General features: G+C 38.7%; 1 protein-coding gene across 1 annotated transcript in view; it reads left to right on the forward strand.

The window, feature by feature from the left end:
* Positions 1 to 16,845, forward strand: part of ANO3 (anoctamin 3) — a 423,263-nt gene that overhangs the window by 363,894 nt on the left and 42,524 nt on the right. The window contains exons 18-20 of the mRNA XM_055423747.2: positions 5,040 to 5,076; positions 13,513 to 13,624; positions 14,456 to 14,513. Of these exons, the coding sequence (XP_055279722.2) occupies positions 5,040 to 5,076; positions 13,513 to 13,624; positions 14,456 to 14,513 (207 nt within the window). The remainder of the gene's footprint in view (positions 1 to 5,039; positions 5,077 to 13,512; positions 13,625 to 14,455; positions 14,514 to 16,845) is intronic.

A 16,845-nucleotide genomic window follows, 5' to 3' on the forward strand; every position in this document is an offset into this window, starting at 1 on the left:
CCCACCAGCAGTGCAAGAGGGTTATCTTTTCTGCACATCCTCTCCAGCATTTATTGTTTGTAGACTTTTTGATGAGGGCCATTCTGACCGGTGTGAAGTGGTATCTTATTGTAGTTTTGATTTGCACTTCTCTGATAATGAGTGATGTTGAGCATCTTTTCATGTGTTTGTTAGCCATCAGTATGTCTTCTTTGGAGAAATGTCTGTGTAGGTCTTTTTCCCACTTTTTGATTGGGTTGTTTGTTTTTCTGATATTGAGTTGTATGAGATGCTTGTATATTTAGGAAATTAATTGTCAGCTGTTTCCTTTGCTATTATTTTCTCCCATTCTGAGGGCTGTCTTTTCACCTTGTTTGTAGTTTCCTTTGCAGTATAAAAGCTTTACGTTTAATTCAGTTCAGTTCAGTCGCTCAGTCGTGACCGACTCCTTGTGACTCCATGAAGCTCAGCATGCCAGGCCTCCCTGTCCATCACCAACTCCCGGAGTTCACTCAAACTCATGTCCATTGAGTCGGTGATGCCATCCAGCCATTTCATTCTCTGTCGTCTCCTTCTCCTCCCGCCCCCAATCCTTCCCAGCATCAGAGTCTTTTCCAGTGAGTCAACTTTTCGCATGAGGTGGCCAAAGTATTGGAGTTTCAGCTTTAGCATCAGTCCTTCCAATGAACACCCAGGATCGATCTCCTTCAGAATGGACTGATTGGATCTCCTTGCAGTCCAAGGGACTCTCAAGAGTCTTCTCCAACACCACAGTTCAAAAGCATCAATTCTTCGGCGATCAACTTTCTTCACAGTCCAACTCGCACATCCATACAATACCTTTGTATTAGAAAAACCATACCCTTGACTAGACGGACCTTAGTAGGTCCCACTTATTTATTTTTGTTTTTATTTCCATTACTCTAGGAAGTGGGTCATAGATCTTGCTTTGATTTATGTCATCGAGTGTTCTGCCTATATTTTCTTCTAAGAGTTTTATAGTTTCTGCTCTTAAATGTAGGTCTTTAATTCATTTTGACTTTATCCTTGTGTATGGTGTTAGTAAGTGTTCTAATTTCATTCTTTTGCACATAGCTGTCCGGTTTTCCCAGCACCCCTTATTGAAGAGGCTTATCTTTGCCCCATTGTATTTTTTTGCCTCCTTTGTCAAAATAGGTACCCATAGGGTGTGGGTTTTATTTCTGGGCTTTCTATCTTGTTCCATTGGTCTATATTTCTGTTTTTGTGCCAGTACCATATTGTCTTGATGACTGTAGCTTTGTAGTATTGGACTCTTCCACATATTAATCCCCTTCTGTCTCTAGAGTCCAGACCATGCATTCCTATGTTTCTTCCATGGACCTGATCCCCAAAGACCTCAAAATGTGCCCAAATTTCCTTAACTGATAATTACAATGCAACAAGGTTATTATAAAATAGGGTGGATCAAAGTGTTGGACCCACACATCTTGACCTCAAAAGGAAGCAATGACAAATGACTCATTTAATAAGATTGGCTTTTTAAAATGTATTTGTTTAGTTTGTTCATGTGTATGTCAACGATTTCTAGAAATTCAAAAAGGAGAATTCCTGGAAAAGTGAAGAATTTTTGATTCTGCATCTGTCCATTTGGAGCTCCTTTTTACAATGAAAGTTAGATTGTGAGCATCTGACTTGGAAATGAAGAGCATTAAAGCAAATGTAGAACTCCTGAATTTTGTCCCTTTATAGCAAATGCCTTTCCACCTTTTTCCCAACTGATTTTTCGTGACACCCCAAAACAAAGCATTAATTGGGGAGATGATGACTTTTTCAGCTCAGAATGCATTCTGAAGTCCTCACCACAGCCTGCTGCTGCTGCTGCTAAGTTGCTTCAGTCATGTCTGACTGTGTGCGACCCCATAGACGGCAACCCACCAGGCTTCCCCATCTCTGGAATTCTCCAGGCAAGAGTACTGGAGTGGGGTGCCATTGCCTTCTCCACATATACCATCTAGTTGGTTATATTTAAATTATGGTTTCTTTGTTCACTTTGTGGGTCAGTTAATGGGTCACACTGCAAGGACTATTTTGTAGTTTATCATCATGATGGTGCCAATAGGCTGTAGCATTTGGGCCTTGGATGGTATAGTCTCTCCACTATTCTAGATACCTTTCCAAAAGTGGTATTTCCAGATGTGGCACACCGTCTTTTCTGACTGGTAAAACTCCTCCAAAGGTTTTTAGATTATTATAGTCCCTTGGGGCATCAGCTGTAGATATTGCCATCCTGGGCTTATGGGCAGGTCTATGTGCTAAGTACTAAGACAAAATCTGAAATTGTTTATGAGACAGGGCGTAGTGTAGATGATACAAGAGAGCCTTTAAACCAAATACTGACTTTGCTTCTTGCTTAGAAGTATTATTTCAGGCTAGGTACTATGCCAAAGCCTTTGACTGTGTGGATCACAATAAACTGTGGAACATTCTGAAAGAGATGGGAATCCCAGACCACCTGACCTGCCTCTTGAGAAACCTGTATGCAGGTCAGGAAGCAACTGTTAGAACTGGACATGGAACAACAGACTGGTTCCAAATAGGAAAAGGTGTACGTCAAGGTTGTATATTGTCACCTTGCTTATTTAACTTATATGCAGAGTACATCATGAGGAACGCTGGGCTGGAAGAAGCACAAGCTGGAATCAAGATTGCCGGGAGAAATATCAATAACCTCAGATATGCAGATGACACTACCCTTATGGCAGAAAGTGAAGAGGAACTCAAAAGCCTCTTGATGAAAGTGAAAGAGGAGAGTGAAAAGGTTGGCTTGAAGCTCAACATTCAGAAAACAAAGATCATGGCATCTGGTCCCATCACTTCATGGGAAATAGATGGAAAAACAGTGGAAACAGTGTCAGACTTTATTTTTTTGGGCTCCAAAATCACTACAGATGCTGATTGCAGCCATGAAATTAAAAGACGCTTGCTCCTTGGAAGGAAAGTTATGACCAACCTTGATAGTATATTAAAAAGCAGAGACATTACTTTGCCAACCAAGGTCCATCTAGTCAAGGCTATGGTTTTTCCCGTGGTCATGTATGGATGTGAGAGTTGGACTGTGAAGAAGGCTGACCGCCGAAGAATCGATGCTTTTGAACTGTGGTGTTGGAGAAGACTCTTGAGAGTCCCTTATACTGCAAGGAGATCCAACCAGTCCATTCTGGAGGAGATCAATCCTGGATGTTCATTGGAGGGACTGATGCTAAAGCTGAAACTGCAATACTTTGGCCACCTCATGCGACGAGTTGACTCACTGGAAAAGACTCTGATGCTGGGAAAGGTTGGGGGCGGGAGGAGAAGGGGACGACCGAGAATGAGATGGCTGGATGGCATCACGGACTCTGTGGACATGAGTTTGAGTGAACTCCGGGAGTTGGTGATGGACAGGGAGGCCTGGCGTGCTGTGATTCATGGGGTCGCGGAGAGTCGGACACGACTGAGCGACTGAACTGAACTGAACTTAACATTCTAAACCTCAGTTTCCTGTTCCATAAAATCATAACATCTATGTGATAATATTTTTGTAAGGACAAATATAAATAGTATACATTGGGTTGGCCAAAAAGTTCATTCCAGTTTCCGTAACATCTTACAGAAAAACCTGAACAAACTTTCTGTACAGCCCAATGGAAAAAACACTGTTGGCACTAGCCAGATACTCTAAATGGCAGTTACTTAAGTAAAAATTTCTCTCAGTCCCCATGAGGGCACTTAATTCAATGCTTGAAGCACAGTAGCTACTCATGGACTATTTGTTGATTGATAAGGCTGTCTTGGAGAAGGAAATGGCAACCCACTTCAGTATTATTGCCCGGAGAACCCCATGGATGGAGGAGCCTCGTAGGCTATAGTCCACGGGGTCACAAAGAATCAGACACGACTGAGCGACTTCATTCACTCACTCACTCACTCAAGGCTGTCTTATCGTACTCTTTGGAGACCCTTCTCTAATCATCTTAGTTGATAAATGGGGCATGGAAAAGAGTAAAGTCAGGAAAACTTTTGTGCTCACAAATTCAAACTTATCTAATTCTAAAATTTGAAAATGATAACTTGTGTGTATAGTTTTTAAAAAAACTGCACCAGGAGTAGAATGAAACTTTTGTACTCAATCTGTTTGAAGACACTGCTTCAGATCTTAGGAAGAGATGGATTGAATCATGGTTAAGATGAATAATCACATTAGTTCTATTGAACGAACAGTCAGGGAAGGTGAACAACTTTTAATGTGTCCATATACCTTTTTGATTTTGCATGCTGATAGGCAGGGTTATTTGAATTTATAGTCTAAAGAATAATTTGTTTAATTTTGGAGTTATGTAATTATATTTACATGCATGTATATACGACCCTTCTATCTATAGTAAATATATGCTTCCAGCTGTATTTACTTGTAATATTGTAAAATATGTTTTCTTTTCTTGAGTCTGTATGAGTTGTGGACAGAGTAAGGTGGGACAAGGAGAAGGTGACAGAATATATAAAAAATGTTATAAAAATGTTCACATAACTACAGATTCAACAGATTTGACTAGTGAATCTTGTTTTAAATAACCACCAAACAACTTTGTTGTTTGGGAATGCAACTTTGTTCACTGTCTTTGTCATAGTTAGGAAAATTGTTTATCAATAATAAAGAAGACATAGTTCCACTAAACATTCCAGTGTAGGAAAAAAGCAAATATAACTTGGTTATCAAATCCCAGGTCAGCCATTAACTAGTTGAAAGTCTTTGGGGTATATACAAGTCTCTTTTGTTTGACTTATAAAGTGAAAATAAAGGCAGCTAGCAGAAAAGTTATTGCAGAAATCATGTCTGTATATAGCCACATTTACAACATGTTTTTATTATATTGTGTGTGTTCATGTATATAAAGCACCACACAGTAAGATTTAAAACATGCTTCTTCTTAATTGAAAATGTAGCCACTTTGTAGAATAACTTTAGATGTTTCATTGAATAGTCTAAATAACAGTATTTTCTAAAAGAACATAACATTAACTGCTTTCTCTTATTACAGGCTTATGAAAAAATTGCTTACCTTCTCACTAATTTAGGTAAGTCCACTTTTCTTACTTCCCTCCTTAGTAAGAAAATAACATGGGGATATCAGTCTGTGGTTTCTTTATATACTTTAGCATTTTTTATATCAACTTTAGTTAGATAATTGTCAATAAAATGAAAGAAGGGACCTAGGAAGTTGGAATTCATCATATAACTATAGAGAAGCAATGTATATAGTTACAAAATCCTAGTAGAAATTAACAAACCTAGTTCTGTTACTTGGGATTGCTTTCCCCCCTACCTTTGCAGTTCTTTGGGATTTTCCCTGCAACATTTATTTTATCACAGTTTCATATTACATGTATGCAATTTAAAAGGCAAAAGAGTATTAAGAGATTTATAATAAATACCAACTCTTTGCCACATTGCCCATTCTTGTTTTCCATATTCCTGAGGTAGTGCTTTTTAGCAGTTTAATCTTTGTTTTCTGCTCTTTTCTACCCTATTTCTAAATTGCATGCTACTGCTGCCATTCTTGGGTTTTCCAGCTTTGGGAAGTGATTGCCAATAAAAGACAGGAACTTTATACTTTATTCCCTCAGTGTCCTGCACCCTCACACTTCCCCATCCATCTATAGGTAAAAGCAGACTGTTAACTCTCCTCCTTCCAAAGCAGTTGTATTGGCAGCTTTAGCCTAATGAATAATCGGTGTTCCCATCATGTATCTACAGAACTATGCTCATGTCTAAGGCATGATGTGTACTGTGGTTGTTTTCTTTGTTATACAACCTTTATATTTTCGTGAAGCTAATAATAACAATTTTTTTTTTTTTGCTTAATTGTCTACACATACTTGCCTTGGTTTATCCCGAACCTCCTGTTTTAACTCTAAATTCTCTCTAAATACATTAAAAAACATCAAGTATTATACTCACTTTCTTCTGAGAGGTATCCTCCCTGAATCACTGTCTACTCCAGTCTCAATAGGTTACCCGCTGGGCTTGTGTTCAACTGCATACACTGCTTTGAGCAGCACTGTGGTAATTCCTTCACTTTTTATTTTTTCAGTTGGACAATACTTTTTGGATCCTTTGTTTCTTCTGTCTTAATTTCTTATTTTGCTACCTGGAAAGTAAACTTCTCAAAACCTTGCATGTCAGAAAATACCTTTATTTCTATCCTCAAACTTAAAGTTTGGTCCCCCAATTTGGGTACAAAATTTTTATTACAGAGTTGTTTGAGCAGTGATCTTTTATTATTTGAGAACTCAACAGAGCCAAGGCTCTGAGCTCAGCTAGACTGTCCTCCTTTACTATTTTGTTTTATTGCCATCAAAATCCTGTGACAGTAGTATCCCAAGTTTATCAATAAGAAAATCAAGGTAATTAAGTTGCATGTGTGCAAAGTTGCTTCAGTATGTCCCACGCTGCAACCCTATTTAGCCAGCCAGGCTCCTCTGTCCGTGGGATTCTCCAGACAAGAATTCTGGAGTGGGTTGCCATGCCCTCCCCCAGGATCTTGGTTAAATCTCTCGTCGATCTTCCCAGCCCAGGGATCAAACCTGAGTCTCCTGTGTCTCCTGCCTTGTAGGAGGATTCTTTACCGCTGAGCCACCAGGGAAACCAAATTAAGTTCAGTTCAGTTCAGTTCAGTTCAGTCGCTCAGTCGTGCCCGAGTCTCCGCAACCCCATGAATCACAGCACGCCAGGCCTCCCTGTCCATCACCAACTCCCGGAGTACACTCAAACTCATGTCCACAGAGTAGGTGATGCCATCCAGCCATCTCATTCTCCGTCGTCCCCTTCTCCTCCCGCCCGCAACCTTTCCCAGCATCAGAGTCTTTTCCAGTGAGTCAGCTCGTCGCATGAGGTGGCCAAAGTATTGCAGTTTCAGCTTTAGCATCAGTCCCTCCAATGAACATCCAGGATTGATCTCCTTTAGAATGGACTGGTTGGATCTCCTTGCAGTATAAGGGACTCTCAAGAGTCTTCTCCAACACCACAGTTCAAAAGCATCGATTCTTCGGCGATCAGCCTTCTTCACAGTCCAACTCTCACATCCATACATGACCACGGGAAAAACCATTGCCTTGACTAGACGGACCTTGGTTGGCAAAGTAATGTCTCTGCTTTTTAATATACTATCAAGGTTGGTCATAACTTTCCTTCCAAGGAGCAAGCGTCTTTTAATTTCATGGCTGCAGTCAGCATCTGCAGTGATTTTGGAGCCCAAAAAAATAAAGTCTGACACTGTTTCCACTGTTTTTCCATCTATTTCCCATGAAGTGATGGGACCAGATGCCATGATCTTTGTTTTCTGAATGTTGAGCTTCAAACCAACCTTTTCACTCTCCTCTTTCACTTTCATCAAGAGGCTTTTGAGTTCCTCTTCACTTTCTGCCATAAGGGTAGTGTCATCTGCATATCTGAGGTTATTGATATTTCTCCCGGCAATCTTGATTCCAGCTTGTGCTTCTTCCAGCCCAGCGTTCCTCATGATGTACTCTGCATATAAGTTAAATAAGCAAGGTGACAATATACAACCTTGACGTACACCTTTTCCTATTTGGAACCAGTTTGTTGTTCCATGTCCAGTTCTAACTGTTGCTTCCTGACCTGCATACAGGTTTCTCAAGAGGCAGGTCAGGTGGTCTGGGATTCCCATCTCTTTCAGAATGTTCCACAGTTTATTGTGATCCACACAGTCAAAGGCTTTGGCATAGTCAATGAAGCAGAAATAGATGTTTTTCTGAAACTCTCTTGCTTTCTCCATGATCCAGCGGATGTTGGCAATTTGATCTCTGGTGCCTCTGCCTTTTCTAAAACCTGCTTGAACATCTGGGAGTTCACGGTTTACATACTGCTGAAGCCTGGCTTGGAGAATTTTGAGCATGACTTTGCTAGCGTGTGAGATGAGGGCAATTGTCCGGTAGTTTGAGCATTCTTTGGCATTGCCTTTCTTTGGGATTGGAATGAAGACTGACCTCTTCCAGTCCTGTGGCCACTGCTGAGTTTTCCAAATCTGCTGGCATATTGAGTGCAGCACTTTCACAGCATCATCTTTCAAGACTTGAAATAGCTCAACTGGAATTCCATCACCTCCACTAGCTTTGTTCATAGTGATGCTTTCTAAGGCCCATTTGACTTCACATTCCAAGATGTCTGGCTCTAGGTCAGTGATCACGTTATCGTGACTATCTTGGTCGTGAAGATCTTTTTTGTACAGTTCTTCTGTGTATTCCTGCCACCTCTTCTTAATATCTTCTGCTTCTGTTAGGTCCATACCATTTCTGTCCTTTATCGAGCCCATCTTTGCATGAAATGTTCCCTTGGAATCTCTAATTTTCTTGAAGAGGTCTCTTGTTTTTCCTATTCTGTTGTTTTCCTCTATTTCTTTGCATTGATCACTGAGGAAGTCTTTCTTATCTCTCCTTGCTATTCTTTGGAACTCTGCATTCAGATGCTTATATCTTTCCTTTTCTCCTTTGCTTTTCGCCTCTCTTCTTTTCACAGCCATTTGTAAGGCCTCCTCAGACAGCCATTTCGCTCTTCTGCATTTCTTTTCCATGGGGATGGTCTTGGTCCCTGTCTCCTGTACAGTGTCACGAACGTCCGTCCAGAGTTCATCAGGCACTCTATCTATCAGATCTAGTCCCTTAAATCTATTTCTCACTTCCACTGTATAATCATAAGGGATTTGATTGAGGTCATATCTGAATGGTCTAGTGGTTTTCCCTACTTTCTTCAATTTAAGTCTGAACTTCGCAATAAGGAGTTCATGATCTGAGCCACAGTCAGCTCCTGGTCTTGTTTTCGCTAACTGTATACAGCTTCTCCATCTTTGGTTGCAAAGAATATAATCAATCTGATTTCAGTGTTGACCATCTGGTGATGTCCATGTGTAGAGTCTTCTCTTGTGTTGTTGGAAGCGGGTGTTTGCTATGACCAGTGCGTTCTCTTGACAAAACTCTATTAGCCTTTGCCCTGCTTCATTCCGTGCTCCAAGGCCAAATTTGCCAGTTATTCCAGGTGTTTCTTGACTTCCTACTTTTGCATTCCAGTCCCCTATATTGAAAAGGACATCTCTTTTGGGTGTTAGTTCTAAAAGGTCTTGTAGGTCTTCATAGAACCGATTAACTTCGGCTTCTTCAGCATTACTGGTTGGGGCATAGGCCTGGATTACTGTAATATTGAATGGCTTGCCTTGGAAACGAACAGAAATCATCCTGTCATTTTTAAGATTGCATCCAAGTACTGCATTTCGGACTCTTTTGTTGACCATGATGGCTACTCCATTTCTTCTAAGGGATTCCTGCCCACAGTCGTAGATATAATGGTCATCCGAATAATGGGTAGAATTTAAACTCAGATGTGACAGACTCATTGACTGTGGTGGAGTAACTGTATCACTCCTTTAGGATGTGTTGCTTGCCTTACAATGTATTTACAAATGCGAGTGACATGAGAAGAGACAATGTATAGGGTGACGAACTAGACCTTAGTTCATAGTCTGGCTGATATGGTCACTTGGAAATTACATGACTATGAGCAAGTTTTTTCTTCTTTCCATTCTTTCATCTCCTCTTCTTCCCTCTGCTCCATCTCCTTTTCTTTCTTTTTTTGAGTCTCAGTTTCTTCATTGGTAAAATGAGAATCAGAATAGTTCCTGTCTCACTGTCACTGTAGGATAGCTGCCTGACACATGACAAGTGCCCCATAAATGGGAATGATCTTTTTCATTGTTCTTTAAACCCTCTGAGCTATAGTTTCTTGAGTTGGATAATAAAACACTTGAACTAGATATCTCAAGGCTTTCTTCTAACTCTGATTCCTTATATTTATTTGCTTGTAAAGTATTTTATGCCCAAGATGAAAGCAAACCTAGGCAAGTAATTTGGGGGGAACCATAATATTAATTATAGAAGCAGAATATGCTAATTGCCAGGAATATCAGTTTTCACTTGATATTTGATTTTTCCATCTATAATTCATACCATAATGCCTGTGGACTCATAGCTGTCAATTAATAATGAGCTTTATTAATTTAAATTAATAAAATATTGACATTTTGTTTAAAGAAATGTAATGACATTGCATGTATATATAAAATAATATGTATGCAATATATATGATATTAAATTCTGTATAAATTTAGGCTTGCAAATTTGTGTTTCAAGTTAGAAATTAGGTTTAACATTCTAATTATGTAAAATACTTTTTAAGAGTTTGTTTCTTGATTTCTTTTTGCCCAAATATTTTACTTTCAAATATCATACATACACAAAAATCAAAGCTTCAATTCTGTCACATTAAGGGTTTTTAAAGAGAATATATAATATTTGATCCAAAGTGATACTTTTTTCAGCCTAGCTTTCATTGTTTAGAATTAGATCAGGATGGTTTTCAGTTGTTTCAAATGATGAAGTATCTATAATAATGAACAATGATTTATCTGTAGTATTGATTATCTATAGAGATAAACTTGGATTCCAAGAAGCAAATTAGGTCAAATGGTGAAAAGAATTTTTATTTTGTCAGAGCTCAATTCAGGAATAAAAGTATCTATGTCAAGGGAACAGTAACAATAAAATCAGATGTCATCATACTCATATTAGGCAAACTAGAATTTAATATATATTTGAGAGGGAAAGAGAGAGACTTTATACTGATAAACAACCCACCAGGTCAGTATAATAGTCAATTTCTATACATCTTTCCACCAACCTTCAAAGCACAGAAAGCAAAAAATAATAGAAATACACAAATAAATTGACAAATAAACACTCAAATATAAGCCAAGATATACAGGACTGGGAAAGGTCAGTTTTCATTCCAATCCCACAGAAACGCAATGCCAAAGAATGCTCAAACTACCGCACAATTGCACTCATCTCATATGCTAGTAAAGTAATGCTTAAAGTTCTCCAAGCCAGGCTTCAGCAATATGTGAACCGTGAACTTCCAGATGTTCAAGCTGGTTTTAGAAAAGGCAGAGGAACCAGAGATCAAATTGCCAACATCCGCTGGATCATGGAAAAAGCAAGAGAGTTCCAGAAAAACATCTATTTCTGCTTTATTGACTATGCCAAAGCCTTTGACTGTGTGGATCACAATAAACTGTGGAAAATTCTGAAAGAGATTCTAATACCAGACCACCCGACCTGCCTCTTGAGAAACCTGTATGCAGGTCAAAAAGCAACAGTTAGAACTGGACACGGAACAACAGACTTGTTCCAAATAGGAAAAGGAGTATGTCAAGGCTGTATACTGTCACCCTGCATTTTTAACTTATATGCAGAGTACAATCATGAGAAATGCTGGGCTGGAGGAAGCACAAGCTGGAATCAAGATTGCTGAGAGAAATACCAATAACCTGCAGATGACACCACCCTTATGACAGAAAGTGAAGAAGAACTAAATAGTCTCTTGTTGAAAGTGAAAGGGGAGAGTGAAAAAGTTGGCTTAAAGCTCAACATTCAGAAAACTAAGATCATGGCATCCAGTCCCATCACTTCATGGCAGATAGATGGGGAAACAGTGGAAACAGCAGCTGACTTTATTTTTCTGGGTTCCAAAACCACTGGAGATGGTGATTGCAGCCATGAAATTAAAAGACGCTTACTCCTTGGAAGGAAAGTTATGACCAACCTAGACAGCATATTAAGAAGCAGAGACATTACTTTGCCAACAAAGGTCTGTCTAGTCAAGGCCATGGTTTTTCCAGTGGTCATGTATGGATGTGAGAGTTGGACTATAAAGAAAGCTGAGCACCAAAGAATTGATGTTTTTGAGCTGTGGTGTTGGAGAAGACTCTTGAGAGTCCCTTGGACTTCAAGGAGATCCAATCAGTCCATCCTAGAGGAGATCAGTCCTGGGTGTTCATTGGAGGGACTTATGTTGAAGCTGAGACTCCAACACTTTGGCCACCTGATGTGAAGAGCTGACTCATTTCAAAAGACCCTGAAGTTAGGAAAGATTGAGGGCAGGAGGAGAAGTGGATGACAGAGGATGAGATGGTTGGATGGCATCATCTACTCGATGGACATGGGTTTGGATGGACTCTGGGAGTTGGTGATGGACAGGGAGGCCTGGCATGCTGCGTTTCATGTGGTCGCAAAGTCGGACACGACTGAGCTGAACTGAACTGAACTGAACTGATAGGAGTATTTGAATATCATAACTAACAGGCTTCCTTTAAACGTATATAAGCTGTATGCTCAAGAGAAAGGTGAATATTCTTCTGAGACACTTGATACACTGACAAAATTTATCCATGCAATTTGGCCACAATGAAATTGCAATTTTTTTGTCCCAAGGCAGAAATCACACAGGACACATTTGTGGATCATGAGGCAGTAAAATTAGAAATGGAGACCCAAAACAATCTTACACAGGGGATTTTTTAAAACCAACAGTCTCATTTCTAAATAAGTTTTATGCTTAATTTGCAAACTATTTAGAAGGAAACAGTGAAAACATAACCCATGCAGAAATGCCGGCTCTCCTGAAAGCTCTCCCTTTTGCCCATCAACCAGTCACTCTTGTGGATGCCCCACAGATCCCTCTTGTTTCTGATAGTTGTCTGCTTTGGGCTTGGCGTTCCCCAAGACCTATTCTGAAGTTCCCCAGGATAAAGTTTCCTCTTTATTCTGTGCTTTGCTCATGCATACTGTTTGGCCTATCTTTTCCTTTAAGTCAGAGCACGTCTACCTTCTTTCTTTCTTGAATTTTCAGTTACATTAGAATATATATATTAGATGTGCATATATATTTTCTATTCCTTTTTTGGATATCCAGTGGGAGCTGAGGCTGAGGTACATTCTGCCATCTTCATCCAGTTTTATGAAGATGTTGCTTTATTTTGTTATCTTTTGTTTGGTTTATTTTGTTTGAGAAGTCAGAACCCTAAGGCATAAGTTGACAGAGATCTTAAAATCATCTTATCCAACTTCCTCATTTCACAGATTATAAAACCGATTGCAAAATACATGAAGACACCTGCCTGAGGTTACCAGCAAATTAAGTATAAGGTTGAGATAAGAACTGGGCTTTTCTGACTGATGTACCCTTCTTTTTTCTTTACGAATCCCCTTCAGTCTGCATACAAAATATTCCTTTTTAAAGAACTCTGGACAGCTAAGGTCTCTGAATTAAGTATAGACATTTGGAGTGAAAGACTGATCTAATATTTATGGTTACCTCTAAATGACAGGAGCAGAGAGAATCATGAAAATCCTTATGTCTTAATGACAGATATCATACTTTTGTCGTGGAAAATGTCTAATGATTATCTCTCATTGGATCCTTTCATCAATTAGATATTATCATTCCTATTTCTACAAATGCAGACATTAGAACTCATTCGCATTGAGTGGCTTATAGACTCAGGAAATGACTGAACCAGACTTTGAACATAGGACTTCTGATTCTGTATCCATATTTCTTGTCATTTACTTCATCTATGTAAGCACACTCTATGTTCCTTTTAGAATATCCTCGAACAGAATCTGAATGGGAAAACAGCTTTGCTTTGAAGATGTTCCTCTTCCAATTTGTCAATTTGAACAGTTCTATCTTCTATATTGCTTTCTTTTTGGGGAGGTAAGTCTTTGCCGAGTGACAGACTGTCAACAGTTTTATTGCCAGTTTGTTAACAGAGGTGGCAAATTCCTGTCCTCTGCCTTGAAAAACTGTCCCAGTGAATCTTCACATGCTTTTTCAAATCAAGACTTAGTACAGTGCTTCTGGCTGCACTCCCAGTGAAAGTTGAAATAAAAATGTAAAGCCATATAATTGAATACTTTTCTGTACAACTGAAACTAACACAACATTGTAAATCAGCTATATGTCAATAGAATAAATAAGACCTATATGCCATGCTGGGGTTGAATTATGATTCTCCAATCATTAGTGATGATTTTTTTAAATAAGAAAATTTTTTTATAAGTCCAGAGTACACTTCCTTAGTGTGGAAACATACCTATTATGGTAATATTTTTTCCTGAATTTGCTGCAAAATATAAAAAAGAAGCATATTAAGCTACCAGTTCTGGCTTGCCATATGCTCAACACTCCAGCCAGTGCCATGAAAACATACTGAAGCTGGAAAATTTTAAACTAAACAATTCAGCACATTTTATTAATAGTCATTAACTAGGTCAAAAAGACATTAAAACTACAAGTCAGTGTGGAAAATTTCGTTTGGTTGATTTGTCTGTACTTTCTCAACCCGTTGATAATGACTTCACACATCATTTTTCCTTTTTAAGTCAGGTCCTTTGATGTGTAAGCATGGCCTAAGTCACTGTTTGGGTACAAATTGCTCCAGAGAACACTTACGTCTGCCCTCACTTGCACTGGTTGTAATGCATTAGTAAGTGTTCTTTGGTCAACCCCGCCTAAACACTAATGAATTAAAATGGCTTTTTACAGATTTGTCGGCCATCCAGGGAAGTACAATAAACTTTTCAACCGGTGGAGACTGGAGGAAGTAAGTAACCTTGTAAGGGTGGGGGTGGGATGGGCATGGATATGGGCCAATGACTGTGGGGAAAAGGGGGTGGGAAAAGAGAGAAAGGGGAAGTGAAACAGGGAATCTCATCTGTACTGAAGACATGTTTTTGATAAAGCAGGAAATCTAGGGGTTCCTAAGAAACTAAGTCTTCCAAAAAAGAGGGTGTATGTTAAACCCCAAGATCCTGACCTCAGCGCTCTTTAGTATACTATCAAAACCATTTCTTCCATTCACAAAGCCCAGAAATTTAGCTCCAGTAGATTTTTTTTTTTGGAGAATTATTATTATGTATGCACTGGTTTCCAAACTTTTAAATATATTGGGTTTCCTTCTAAGCAAGGAAAATTTAGTCTAAAGGAAATCTTACATCAAAGACCAATTTATAAATATATAGGTATATCTTCAAAGTCTTATATTGCTTTATTGATTTATAATATGTATGTATGGAAACAAAATGTCTAGGAATAATATTTCTATATTCCAGAATGAGAATGTTGTATCTTTTCAGAGACTGACAATCTGTCCTGCCAAATGCCAGCTCCTACCTATAGTATATGAACTTACTTCTTCAGAATTTGCCAAGTGAAACAGTTTCATTTTTACCAATAACCCAAAGAATATCAGAATATCTCTTGATTTCAGTTCCTTTAATTACAAGTGACACAGAAAATGTTTTTATGTTTGTTGATATTTTGTATTTTTGCATGTATTTTATTCCTGTTCATTTTCATTAAACTGTTTTTTCTGTTTTAATGATTTCTTTTTTTTTTTTAGGTAATTAATTTATTTTTTATTGGAGGCAAATTATTTTACAATATTATATTGGTTGGTTTTGCCATACATTGATATGAATTTGCCCCGGGTTTACATAAGTTCCCCCTCCTGAACCGCCCTCCCACCTCCCTCCTCCCTTTATCCTCCCTCTGGGTCATCCCCGCATGCCAGCCCCGAGCATCCTATAACATGCATTGACCCTGAACTAGTGATTCATTTCACATATGACAACATACGTGTTTCAATGCCATTCTCCCAAATCATCCCACCCTCATCCTCTCCCACAGAGTCCCGAAGACTGTTCTATACATCTGTGTCTCTTTTGCTGTCTCGTATACAGGGTTATCATTTGCATCTTTCTAAATTCCATATATATGTGTTAGTATGCTGTATTGGTGTTTTTCTTTCTGGGTTACTTCACTCTGTATAATAGGCTCCAGTTTCATCCACCTCATTAGAACTGATTCAAATGTATTCTTTTTAATGGCTGAATAATACTCCATTGTGTATATGTACCAAAGCTTTCTTATCCATTCGTCTGCAGATGGACATCTAGGTTGCTTCCATGTCCTGGCTATTATAAACAGTGCTGCAATGAACATTGGAGTACACGTGTCTCTTTCAATTCTGGTTTCCTCGGTGTGTATGCCCAGGAGTGTGATTGCTGGATCATATGGCAGTTCTATTTCCAATTTTTTGAGGAATCTCCACACTGTTCTCCATAGTGGCTGTACTAGTTTGCATTCCCACCAACAGTGTAAGAGGGTTCCTTTCTCTCCACATCCTCTCCAGCATTTATTGCATGTAGACTTTTGGATAGCAGCCATTCTGACTGGTGTGAAATGGTATCTCATTGTGGTTTTGATTTGCATCTCTCTGATTATGAGGGATGTTGAGCATTTTTTCATGTGTTTGTTAGCCATCTGTATGTCTTCTTTGGAGAAATGTCTGTTTAGTTCTTTGTCCCATTTTTTGATTGGGTCATTTATTTTTCTGGAATTGAGCTGCAGGAGCTGCTTGTATAATTTGGAGATTAATCCTTTATCTGTTGCTTCATTTGCTATTATTTTCTCCCATTCTGAAGCCTGTCTTTTCACCTTACTTATAGTTTCCTTTGCTGTGCAGAAGGTTTTGATTTTAATTAGGTCCCATTTGTTTATTTTTGCTTTTATTTCCAATATTCTGGGAGGTGGGTCATGGAGGATCCTGCTGTGATTTATGTCGGAGAGTGTTTTGCCTACGTTCCCCTCTAGGAGTTTTATAGTTTCTGGTCTTACATTTAGCTCTCTAATCCATTTTGAGTTTATTTTGGTGTATGGTGTTAGGAAGTGTTCTAGTTTCATTCTTTTACAAGTGGCTGACCAGTTTTAATGATTTCTAAACAATAAAATTAGGTTCTTTCAAATTTGTTAGGGGTATGTTTCCCATTTTCTTGCATATCTTTTAATTTTGTTTTGATATATTTTTTACAAAATTATATAGCATTTTCTAATCAAAATATTATTGTCATTAATGTTTTGGGGAATTTGTTTCA

Source organism: Moschus berezovskii, chromosome 14 (genome assembly GCF_049115385.1).
Source record: "Moschus berezovskii isolate FMDL1 chromosome 14, NW_MosBer_1.0, whole genome shotgun sequence".
In the NCBI taxonomy this organism is placed as follows: Eukaryota; Metazoa; Chordata; class Mammalia; order Artiodactyla; family Moschidae; genus Moschus; species Moschus berezovskii.